Here is a 12,274-nt window from a genome sequence, read left to right as displayed (position 1 = left end):
GAATGTGATCACCACTAAAATAAATGTAATTTTGTACATTTAACTATATTATAGTTTCTTAGATTTTAAGCCATGGAGTCAATCACACGATGCCATCGCTACGGGAGGGGGAGCACACTCAGTAAGAGAGGGACTCCATTTCCTGAAGAAAAATTACACGCCGAGATCCACCCCCTACTCATCTCTGGATTCCTGATACCTTACTCCAGCACGATGCCAGGCACACAGCCAGGAACAAGGAAGTCCCATTAAAAAAAAAAAAATTGAAAGTCTCTGCGTCTAAGTATCAATATTGAAAAATTGCAGCTGTTAAAATTTCAATCATATGAAATGATCTTTTTTTTTTTTTTGAAATTTACATTTTATCCCCTCCAAAGATTACTTCAGAATATTTTATTGAACATATATCAGCTCTCAGTAGTCTACTGTTTTTCCACTTCGAGAAAACACAACTTGCTTTAAAATGTTGAAAAACTTTAGGAAATTCTACCTGTTGATCAGGAATTCATCTTTCGTCTTATGATGAAACACGGGGATCGGAACGCCCCAAGCTCTCTGCCGTGATATACACCAATACGGCCGCCTGTCCATCATTTCGACCATGGCATTCTGGGCCGATCCGGGAATAAATTTCACCTTTTTTAACAATTCCTGCAATTGATTCACAAATCAAGTCCAGTGAAAGAATTTTCTAGAACTGTTACTATTTATCCTAATACAGTTCTTTATCTTTAGCTGTTTATACTCATTCACATACCCCCCCTCCACCTCACCCCCCACCCCCAAAACTAAACTGAAAAGCTACAGATCTCAGAGCAAATGAGGCTAAGTTAAAACAGGGCCAGAAAGGACCCAATAAATAACAACGAGACCAGACATCACCTTTGGAAAACGTGACAAAAAATTTTACACCGATTTTCAAATACCCTAATCAAAACTGGTAATAACAGGTTTAGAAGTATTACGCTTCTGTAAACTATACTTAAAAATCAATTCAAAATGGACTTCAATCTGTTTTTTTAATGCTTAAAAAAACATAAGCTGTGTCATAGGTTGACAAGGATTGCAATATAACCCAACTTTAAATATGGTTTAAAACATAGAAAACACTTCCTTAAAATACATTACTTCCTATTTACTTAATCTCTCTCAAGAACCCTCCCTCCTTCCACCAAACAAGAGTTGTAAACTACTAGCATTTGATTTCCCTTGTCAATTACCAAGATACAGTATATAGAAAAAATGGTAAAAAGCTCAAAAAAGGCCAAAATACATTAACTTCACTTTTTAAATCTATCCATTAATAAGAGCATTTTTATGTTTCTAGTTTCACATTTAAACAGCTTCCTCACGTACCTCAACTAAGAGAAATCTCCTACCCCAAAGCCATTTGGCAGAATGGCAGTATCTACAATTGACCTGATTAATCCTTGGTTTAAAAATCCAAGAAATGTGAATACTGATGGGTACTTGATTTTCTTAAGAACGAACTACTTTTTTAAGGTGGTGATAATGGCATTGTAGTTATGTTTTAAAGAGTCTATCTTTCAGATATACGTGCTGAAATGTTTATGGAAAAAATAATGCCTGAAATTTGTTTCCAAATCATCAAATGGGTGGAGTGAGAAGCAGCAGGAAGGGTGAGATTAAAAACAAAACTGCCAGAGTGGATGACTGAAGCTGGGTGACAGAAACACGGATGACACTGTTCTATTTCTGCAAAGAGCAACTGCAAATTGTATATATAAACATTAAAAAAATACTTGGCTTTAGCATGTTGCATTCGATTTAGTTGTTCTGAACCAAACAATCTGTGCAGAGCAGAAAGTTACAAATTTTAACGCTTCCAAGTAAGGAAAATAAGCTTCACGGGAATGCAAAAAACAAAAACCCAGTTCAGATCACAGCTGTCCCCTCTACAGGGATACAGAAAACCTGAAATGCTACACATAGCTTTGGCAAGGGCCCCAAACTGCCAGGCCAACAAATAAACTACTACAAAATATAGTAATGCGGCAGACGGCGAGCTATAAAGCACGCTGTGTGTTCAGCCTGGTTAAATATATATTTGAGCTCTTTCATTCAATAGCATCGAGTTGCTTGTGACATACATACAAATACACACAAGCACCGAAAGAGCCCAAATCCATATTAATGCTGAGAACATCAGCTATAAAGTATTTATTAACGCAAAGCGACAACTTTTCAACCTTAAGATGGCGAAGGGTTTTAAAGGCGTGTTTTGAATGCTCGTGTGCCGGACTACTGTTCTGGAAACTTTCATTCACTTGTTCCACGACGAAAGCACTATTGTCACCTCTACGAAGATGAGGAGACCGAGCTTTGAAAGGTTAACTTGCCAAACTCCGTTCTGTCCTCATCCTGTGCAGCTTTCACTACACTGGGCAGGAAATCTGGGCCTGACTTAACCCCTCGGAGCCCGATTTTCCACACGTGTATGACGACGGGACAGAAACCACGGTCCTGCCAGATCTAAGAGGCTACAATGTCATGAAACCAAATCGGAAGAGCGGCGACCACTTCTGGTAGAAAGCCCGCCCCGAGCTCACAGGCGACGCTTTCGTGCCGAGGAAGTGGAACCCGGCCCTCGCCGCAGGGTGCCTGGGTACCTTGGCCGTGGCCTTCAGGTCCGTGATGTTCACAAACCACTGCTTGCTGGCACGAATAACCACCGGTTTCTTAGTCCTCCAGTCGTAGGGATAGCTGTGTAGCAATTCCTCCTCTTTCAACAAATTCTTTGCGGCCCGAAGCATCTTTATAACTTAAGGAAAAAAATCAGTAACAATTTACCTTAGACAGAATGAAAAAGTACTATGAGAATCCTAATACCTCTCTCGACCCCCAGGGAGGACTAAATCTGGATCACGGGTGACAGGTGACCAAATGCGTAATCTACGAATCTCTTGGCAAAAAATGCAGGGGCTGTAAAGCCTTAACCAGAATCCAAACTATGCCATTTCCATGGCTCTTCGCTTCAAAGGAAAAGATGAACAGGACATATTTAGAATTCTGCATTTGAAATTCGGAGTCGTCATCCTTCATACCATGCCTCTAAAATGGTCTCCAGGTATTCCAGAAGAAACCAGGCACAGCCGGTTGGACTGTCACCAAAGATGTGTTCAAGTCCTAATGCCAGCACACGTGAGTGTGACCTTCCCTGGAAACTGGTATAATCTATTCTAGATGTAACTTGTTACGATAAAGGGTGGTTGAGAGAGCGCCCGAAATCCAACCTCTGCTGTCCTCGTGAGAGGAGAGGATGCACAAAGACACAGGGCAGACAGGAAAACGTGACAATGCGGGCAGAGACTGGAGCCACGCGGCTACGAACCAGGGAACGGTCTTCAACCAAGGACTAGCGGGAGCCCCCAGAACCGGGGTGAGGCATGGAAGGGCTCTTCATGGTCTCAGACTTCTGGCCCCCATGACCGTGAAGGAGTAAGTTTCTGCAGCTGCAAGCCACTGAGTTCATGGTACTTTGTGACGGTAGCCTCGGGAAGCTAATACACCACTGGTCTTAGCCTCTAGTCAGGGCAGAGAAAGGTTTTCATAGTAGCTGGTCCCTGGACCCGCAATTACAGAGGCAGGAAGATGACTTAAGACTGGAGGAACCCCAAGATCCTAACATGCATCCCACACTGTGTGGGCCAGAGTTACAGGGCTGCAAAAGGAGTCGGGAGCGTCTGATTCACAGTCGGCATCTAGCACCGAGCTGGAATTTAGCCGATACTGCTGATTATTATCTCTGCGGTCCTAAAACAGCATTCCTCCCTGCGGACTGCCCTCGTTTGCTGAACAGAGCGAAAAAGCAAAAGACGAAAGAGTCTCAAACTCCACTTTAAACCCTGTGGCAAAATAAAAGAGTTTCAGATTTTTGTTTCTGTTGAAAATATGAGAGAATAGCTAGTAAAAAGATTGCTGCTGGCTGCCTCTCAGAAAATACGTATTTATGACATCAACACACACGCTTACCCGCATCTGTCCCCTCCTCAAGGACAGCCTTGTTCTCGAGTTCCGGACCTGCGGCAGCTTTAAAGACTCCATCTTCGTCCACCAGACAATCCTACACAGTGTCATTTTGAACAATTAAAGTATCAAGACATTTTATATTATGACAGTATCTGGCAAAACAATCTATATAAAACATTTCAGTATAGCCTAGCCTTTTACTACACTGAAAATTTGGGTGCATCTTATTCAGTTAACAGGCATTTGTAAATTTATACATAGAAATCACCAGAGGCAAAGCATGTACCTAAAGTTTAATAACAAAAAGCAAAATACACTACATTTAGTCTCTTAATTTACAGATCTGACAATGTGCATATCTTGTGACACTTGTCTACTTAATGGAAAACCTGCTACCTGATGTATGTAAAATAAATTTAGAGGAGTGGGGTTTAAGAAAAAAACCTGTTCTTTTCAACTAGTAAAACCAGTAAAATCCACTTGCCGTTTCTCAATGACTGAAAGTGATTTGTCTATGTGACTCACTACCTGAAAGAACAGAACCGCTCCCGTTTACGTGCCATTTTAACTCTGTGCTGATACCGTGATCATTCTATGAAGTCTTTCCCAAACGAATAGGTGAGGGCTTTCATGTATTGCACAAACCTACGCATTCCACAATTATGACAAAAACGATTGTTTATTATCAGAAAACAAAGATGTTAGGTTTGTTCGATTCCACAAAAGCGGCACTCGGAGAGGAAGACAGTACCGTGGACAGATTGTGTTGAGAAGCCACACTATAATCCTCCATGCCGTGAGCTGGGGCCGTGTGCACCAACCCTGTTCCTTTTGCCATGGTCACGTGATTGGCAGGTAAGAGGGGCGAGGCTTTATCAGGCGTTAAGGGATGGGTACAAGTTCCATTTTCCAAATCGGCACCTGTGGGGAAGAGAAGCGGAGCTAAGGGCCGTGTGGCACGCAGCTCCCTGTCTCCTGGAGACCAGCGTCTGGAACGACACGGGCCTCATATCCCGGCCCCCTCCTTTACCCTGCTCTGCGGCCTCTAAGTGATAACAGTATTTTTTTCTGGAAGGCAAACCTACCCTATTCACGTTATTCCATGTTAGCCGCTCAGCATTCTGCTACTTTCATAAGCGGTAAGCTAGTTGTCGCCAGCTTATTTTGCCAGGGATGAGAAGTATTTACACCTCAATAATTCTCTGACGGTAATAATTTGAAACGATTATGCGACCTAGAAACATAATCTTAAATCTAACCTAATACTTTCCAAAGCCTCGTGAGATGCCCTTCGGCTTCTGTAGCAACACGTAGCTCCTGAAGTGTGTGATGCGTCTGCACTTGGGAGGGGGTGGCTCGGAGTACAGACCACACTGGACCGTCTAACCTGCCTATCACACCACAAGGGCCGAGTGAGGTTCAACGTTAACGTCTGTAGCTCTTCCCCTGCCTCGACATAAAGTTCTTTTACTTTTGTTAAGATTGTTCAAACTTCTAATCGGCTTGTATCTGAACCGACGCGTTTAGATGGCTTCGTTGTTTAGCCAGGCAATCTCCACTTTCGGGTACCTCATTTGTGGGAAATTTTTTTTCTTTTAGCAAGAAACTCAAAGATATGTCATCCCTAGAATTTGAAGGTGATTTTAAACTTCCTTTGATTTCCACAGTTATATTTCAAAACCAATTCCGAATTACAGTTTACTTAGGAGTCTTTTGACAGAAGTAGCGTCTTTGGAATAATTTTCAGGATTATTTAATTTCACTATTAAAATCATACATCAAAAATAAATATATTTACTTCTTTCCTAGCTCATTTGATTAAATTCAGATAAAATTTTTTTTTTAGCAATTTAATTTTGAATAAAAAATTTAAAAGATATATGTGTGCATTCTACATTATACGAAGGACATCTGTCCAATTTTACATTGGATATTTGCCAGAAATGACCTTATCTGTTGTGCCTTTGTGAGTGTTCATATTTTCCTATATTTCTATCATGTTTAATATATATTACCCTTTAGTGTAATCAATGTAAAATACATTCTAGAAAGGCAGAGGCCATTATCTGTTTTGATTCAGAATAAGCGATGTTCGTCTAAGTACCAAACACAAATCGGCCCAATATTTTCATGACTAATGGTCAGAATATCTATAAATCTTCACCTGAAAACGTCGAAATAACCTCAAATGCTGTTTTCAAAGTAGAAGCCACAGGTGTTACTTTATCTGCAGCCAGTATGTAGAGGTCTTCGGATGTGGAGCATTTCACAAGAGCATATCTAAAATAAATTTTTAGGAGAAATTAACTAACAAGGAAAAAAGAAAAGTCACAGACAACACTTAAAATGTTTTACATCATTTTAGAAAAACTCCAAAATCAAAAAAGTACTGTTTTCCAAAAACTTCGTTCCTTACATTTGTTTCATTTTCAAAAAAGCTGGAAATAGGTGTTACATAGAATCATAACTAAGTTATAACTCACTAACTTTTAAGAGGATGAGGATGAAATAGATTCAAAACAATGCTAATGATGGAACTGATCCTATCGGTGATTAAAACAAAAAAATGCAATAATATACCCACTTTGCATCTGGCATGTAACAAACAGCCTGATTGGCTGGAATTGTCCAAGGCTGTGTGGTCCAGATTAAAAAACTAACAGGAGAGGAACCCTCTGTGAAAATAAAATTTCAAAGGTTAGCGAGTGTTCCAATTCCGTAACTTTAATAAACTCAGGCAATGAATAAACCATACCTATAAGAGATGCCAACTTAGGAGAGGGTTTCAAGAGAGGAAACTTTACATATATTGAGCGACTGACATGCTCGGGATTATACTCCAGTTCCGCTTCGGCCAAGGCAGTCCTAAAGTTAAAAAATATTAGACATAAATGTTTGGAAGCCTCACAAAATGTCTCCTTTAACTGCGAAAAACACATAAATACCTTGATGAGGGAGACCAAAACACAGGTTTGTAAGATCGATAAATCAAGCCCTGCAAAAGACAAAGATATTACATGAAAGCTGGAATTCCGTAAAACCATTTAACTCACCGGAAGGAAAAAAAACACCTCACTACCTTATCGAACATTTGGTAGAAAATTCTCAACTGCTTGGCCTCATATCTTCCATCAAATGTATAGTAGGAGTTATTCCAATCTGCCATTACGCCCCAGCGAATGAAGGCTGATCTCTGTTTCTCAATTGCTGCTTTAGCAAATGATCTAGCTAAAAAAAAAAAAAAAAAAAGAAGTTTTTGAAAAACCATAAATTCAAATTCTTAAACATGGTTTTTAGTATCTCTCTAAATGCAGGTATTATACACTGTTTAGACTCTAAAGTTTATTTAATAGGAAAATTATTTTGAAAGTTAAAGGAGTTCAAATTCTAAAATTAACTAAATTTCAAAAGTGAAAGTATTTGTTACCATCTTCTGTATTTTCCAGGCTTTATTCAATGATGTTACATTTAGAATAAACTTGAAAAATTATTCATTATTTCTTAAGTAAAGATCAGAGAAAAATTCTTTCATCAAACACACAATCATTACATCCAGTCTAAGCCAATGTTCAAGGGAAGTACAAAAATCTTCACAATCGTATCCAAATATAAAACAGTTTAACACATAATAGAAGATCCCTCCCTGACCCACTCTACTGAAGAATAAGAGATTAATTTAAAATACATTTGCTTTTTAGAATTCATTTTTCTTTATCACATGAAATAGGCCAACAGCCCTCGCCAGGAAAGTAAGTAAAAACATTGACCTAAATAATAATTTCATAAAATATGAAGACTAAAGAACTGAAAAGTATACTTGAAAATGCTTATAAATCTTTCTTTCAATCTCTGAACGTAAGTTCTCACAAAGGTCAATTAAACAAAATCTGAATTTCCTGTGACACAAAGTGGTTCCAATAGATCCCATTATGACCCAAACAAGACCAAAAACAAAATATAACAAAAGATCTCTTTGATAAAGCCTACACCTAGTTTACAACTATCACTTAAAAACAGAAAGAGATTACTTACCTTTCTCCCTAATTTCCACAGCTGAAAGATTCTGAGTTTTTCCACCAAGTTCTGATAATGCTTTTATTTCAATGGGTAACCCATGACAATCCCAGCCTGGCACGAAATGTATTTTGGAACCTCTCATCATATGGTATCGATTGGCTATATCTTTCAAAATCTGCAAAGAAAATGATAATCATCATTCATACATACAGCATGTATCCAACAATTTATATTATTTTCTCGATCATTTTAAAACACTGAGAAAGCCCAATTTTAAAAAGACTTATAGAAAGTAACCTATTAAATCTCCTAATTCAAGTTGTACATAAACACAGGAATAACAGATATTGAAGTTTTAAAATGCCATTAACCCTCCCCCCGCCCAAAAAAAGTCTAAGAATAAACAACTTCGAAGTAAAAAGCATTAAGCCCAAAATTACTCATTTGTCTCTTGGACTATGCAAATAAGCAGCCTACACTACCTAAATTAATAACTTTAACCTTCTAAAAACCAGTCAATTACAAATTTGCTTTAGTCTTATGAAAAACATCATTAGTGTGAATAATTCGATATTTACATTTAGCTAAGAAATATTAAAGAATGGATGCGGAATTTATAATGCAGAGTACTGAACATCATAGTTAACACCTTGTCATTACCAAACTCTTACTCACATGATCCGCCTCTTCTAAGTAGATTAGGTACAGGTCTTTACCCGATTTACCCTTCTTAGCTCATTTTAGGTACCAGAGGGCAGCAGAGCCTTTTAAAGAATATGCTGCCATTATAAAATGGAGGATCAAAGGCAAAGGATAGATCTGGCTCCAAGCTGAATTTCCTTCTTCTCAAAACAGTGTAGTAATCCAGAAAATTATTTCTTCCTTTCTACTTCTATCAAAAGCAGAAAAGACATTACATGCTCTTCCCACCCCTTCTCCCACTTAAAACTCTAATTTTCAAACTTCTTCCAAAGGGCAGGAGGAAACTCTGTGATCCAGGTGGTTAGTCACATGATATAAAAACTCATCTAGTTATATATGCTTAACTTGTACATTTTATGTTAGGTATACTGAAATCGATCAATATACGAATAACCTTCTTCCCATTTAATCCTACATGAAATTATTTCTTCACTTACTATCTGTCCCTTCCCAATAAAATATAAACTCCTTCAAGTCAGAGATCCCATCCGTCCTCTTCACCAGTAAATTGCTGACACATAGTGGTATCTGGCACAATTCCGTAAATGGTCACTGAATAAGTGAATGCATGCATTGGATACGTGCCGGACTGTGATGTTACACGGTGGGGACCCGCCACCCCCGGCTGTGCAGCAACGGAAACGGGGCTAGTCTAAACGGGGATGTACTGCAAATACAAAACAAACCAGATTTTAAATACTTGGTACAAAAAAAGGATGAAACCGCTAAAAATTTTTACATTGGCTATATATAGTGAAAGGTGATAGTTTAGATGTGTTGAGTAAAATACATCTGTCTGTTTTGACTGTTTTTTAATGTGGCTACTAGAAAATTTCAACTCCTCTAGGGCTCACATTCGTACCTTGCATTATTTCTAATCAACGGTGCTTTCAGTCACATTAATGGAATGGAATATGAGGGAAATCTAAAATGTCCCTAATAAAGATACAGCTGAAGCCGCTAGTAAAAGGAACAGCAGAGATACAATAGGAATATTCTACTCACTCTTCAGTATCAAATATTAATTACCCTCCTCCTCCCCAAACGCAAGCCTCCATACTTTTAGGAGCTATTTGTCTCTCTTGTTCGTGATAGCTCTCAAGAAATGAGAGTCATTTCTCCTTTGCCTCTTCCCTTTTTCTACCACAAATACTCATATATACGTTTATTAATAGACAAATATTTGAAAGCCTACTATGTGCCAAGAATTGTTCTAGGAACCTAGAGTACGGCAGTGAGGAGGAGAGAGAAAGTCCTTCTTCTGATGAAGACAAAACAAATACGTTCATTCGCTCTGAAGAAAAAAGCAAAGTAAAGAATTGGAAAACGGCAGGCGGGGTGGTCGGGGGTGCTGCTGTTTCAGGGGATCTGGAACGCAAGCCTGATGAGAGGGCGACTGGGGAGACAGAGGAGATGAGGAAGGGAGCCCTCTGCCGCCTGGGAAAGGCATTGCAGGCAGAGGACAGCAAGCGGGACCACACGCGCGCGGCCCGTCTGAGAGGGGCGGGTATGCGCGGGTTCCCAGGGCCCGCTTCCAGCGAGGCGAGGCGGATGAGAGGCGGTGTGCGTGCGTGGTGCCTCCCAGCCTCCTCGACGCCCGGGCCTCCGGCCAGGCAGAGCCCGCTCTCCTGGACGCCAGCTCCAAGGGTAAACACATGAGCCACTGAAGCCATCAACACATTCCATCCCCAAGTCCACAGTGACTGATTCGGGGGTGGACTTGTGACCCAGATCAGGCCAAGGAGATTTAATTCCAGGACTTTTGTAAGAATTGTTGAGAACGAGGAGATGAAGAATGTAAGTCTGGAAATGCTGATAATACTGCACTCTATTTCTTTGTAGGAGGACAATTCACTCCTGAATCTTTATATAAATTTCTTGACTATTCAAACTCATTTACTCTCCAGATTTACTTTCGAAAATTTTTATATTGTCTTTGTTTTTTGTGATTACAGAGTAATATAAGTTTCTTGTTTTAAAAAATCCAGATGTTACAGAAATATTGTTTTAACTTTTTTTTTTTTTTTTTTACAAAATTAGATCCTAATACTGTTTTAAAACTTGTTTTTCTTCCCTTAATATCTGGACATCCTTCATGTCAGTACATACAAACCTACCTCATTCTCTATAAGATTACATAGCACACTTCATTATCAAGGTTGATTTAACCAAGCCCCACCAAAGACATGAACAACCAGTGTCCTACAGGATAAAACGGGACAGTTAATACTTCTCTTGTACATAAAGCAGACTCATTCTTTCTAAAGTTCAACCAACCAAAGCATCATAAGAATAGACAGTTCAATGACCAGATTATAGATAATCCCAAGATATAGCTAATATGTATGAGTCAAGAGGAATCACAAAAGTGGCAAGAAAATAAATGATATTGAAAGAACTGATTTGCTCCTTTAGAAAATAAATCAATTTAGATCCTCATGACATCAACCAAACAAGATTTCAAATGCATTAAAGAGTTAGACGTTAATAATAATTCAACATGAAAATCCAAGCACATAGAAAAATCAAAGAGGTAAATGAAAACATTTAGATATTATGTCTTTCAATTTGAGCAGTAGATACCCAAATTAGCAATAATACTCAGCACTGGTTAAGTATAATAAGATAAATTTCTCATCTAGTATAGTATACAACTAGTATAGTCTAAAAATATAACCTATTAAAAAGTAATTTACCACTGGTACCCAGAAATTCCTATTACTTTACCTCAAGATAATTATAATTTTTCAGAAAGTTATAGTCGAAAATATTCATTATATCGCGACATTATGTGGTCATTAAAACACAACTAGAATTTCATAACAAGTTAGGAAAATACGGACATTAAAAATATCAGGAAAAAAGCAAGATACACAAATATACATAAAATATTATAACAACTATGTTTTTAAACAAGTATTAAAAATACTAAAGTAACACCCTGAAATGTTAACTGCATTTATACCTGTCTGGTAGAATTATGGTAATTATAATGTTCTTTCCATTTTCTTGTATCTGTCAAATCCACCTTTATAACCAGAAAAAAAATTAACTTAAAATATTTTTCAAAATGAACCTTCCACTTCTTGCAAGATGGAGAAGTACCTTCCCCATTCCTCCTATTAATTATAATTTAAAAACTCTGGGCATTATATGTAAAGCAAACAGAAGACGACTCCGAAAGACGAAGAGGAGGCGCGGTCTAGAAACCTCAGAACCAAGGAGGGAGAAAGTGGTGAGTTTCTTGGGCTTTCACTTTGCCTCATGCACCCTAGACATGGGGTGCCAAGGACGTCTGCGATCTTGGCCGTATCGTCAGTGTCCAGTTCTGAGACCGCACTACAGCTCTGCAAGACGTCACCACTGGGGGAAACAGGGAAAGGGCGCAGGGAGCCCCTGCACTGCTTCTTAACATTGCCTTTGAGTCTACAATGACCCCAAATATAAAGTGTGCTGAAAATAAATTAATGAAATTGTTTCCAAATAGCATGACTAAAAAAAAAAAAAAAAAAAAAAAAAAAAAAAAAAAAAAAAAAAAAAAAAAAAAAAAAAAAAAAAAAAAAAA

General features: G+C 38.5%; 1 protein-coding gene across 1 annotated transcript in view; it reads right to left on the bottom strand.

Moving 5' to 3' along the window:
* Positions 1 to 12,274, bottom strand: part of IARS2 (isoleucyl-tRNA synthetase 2, mitochondrial) — a 41,222-nt gene that overhangs the window by 24,361 nt on the left and 4,587 nt on the right. Inside the window, exons 3-12 of the mRNA XM_039883409.1 lie at positions 8,023 to 8,182; positions 7,070 to 7,218; positions 6,936 to 6,985; positions 6,746 to 6,855; positions 6,575 to 6,665; positions 6,155 to 6,270; positions 4,742 to 4,911; positions 3,994 to 4,084; positions 2,631 to 2,782; positions 491 to 651 (exon numbers count right to left, since the gene is read on the bottom strand). Coding sequence (XP_039739343.1) covers positions 491 to 651; positions 2,631 to 2,782; positions 3,994 to 4,084; positions 4,742 to 4,911; positions 6,155 to 6,270; positions 6,575 to 6,665; positions 6,746 to 6,855; positions 6,936 to 6,985; positions 7,070 to 7,218; positions 8,023 to 8,182 — 1,250 coding nt within the window. The remainder of the gene's footprint in view (positions 1 to 490; positions 652 to 2,630; positions 2,783 to 3,993; positions 4,085 to 4,741; positions 4,912 to 6,154; positions 6,271 to 6,574; positions 6,666 to 6,745; positions 6,856 to 6,935; positions 6,986 to 7,069; positions 7,219 to 8,022; positions 8,183 to 12,274) is intronic.

This window comes from Pteropus medius, unplaced genomic scaffold (genome assembly GCF_902729225.1).
Source record: "Pteropus medius unplaced genomic scaffold, Ma_sr-lr_union100, whole genome shotgun sequence".
NCBI lineage: Eukaryota > Metazoa > Chordata > Mammalia > Chiroptera > Pteropodidae > Pteropus > Pteropus medius.
This window is presented reverse-complemented; position numbering and strand designations above follow the sequence as displayed.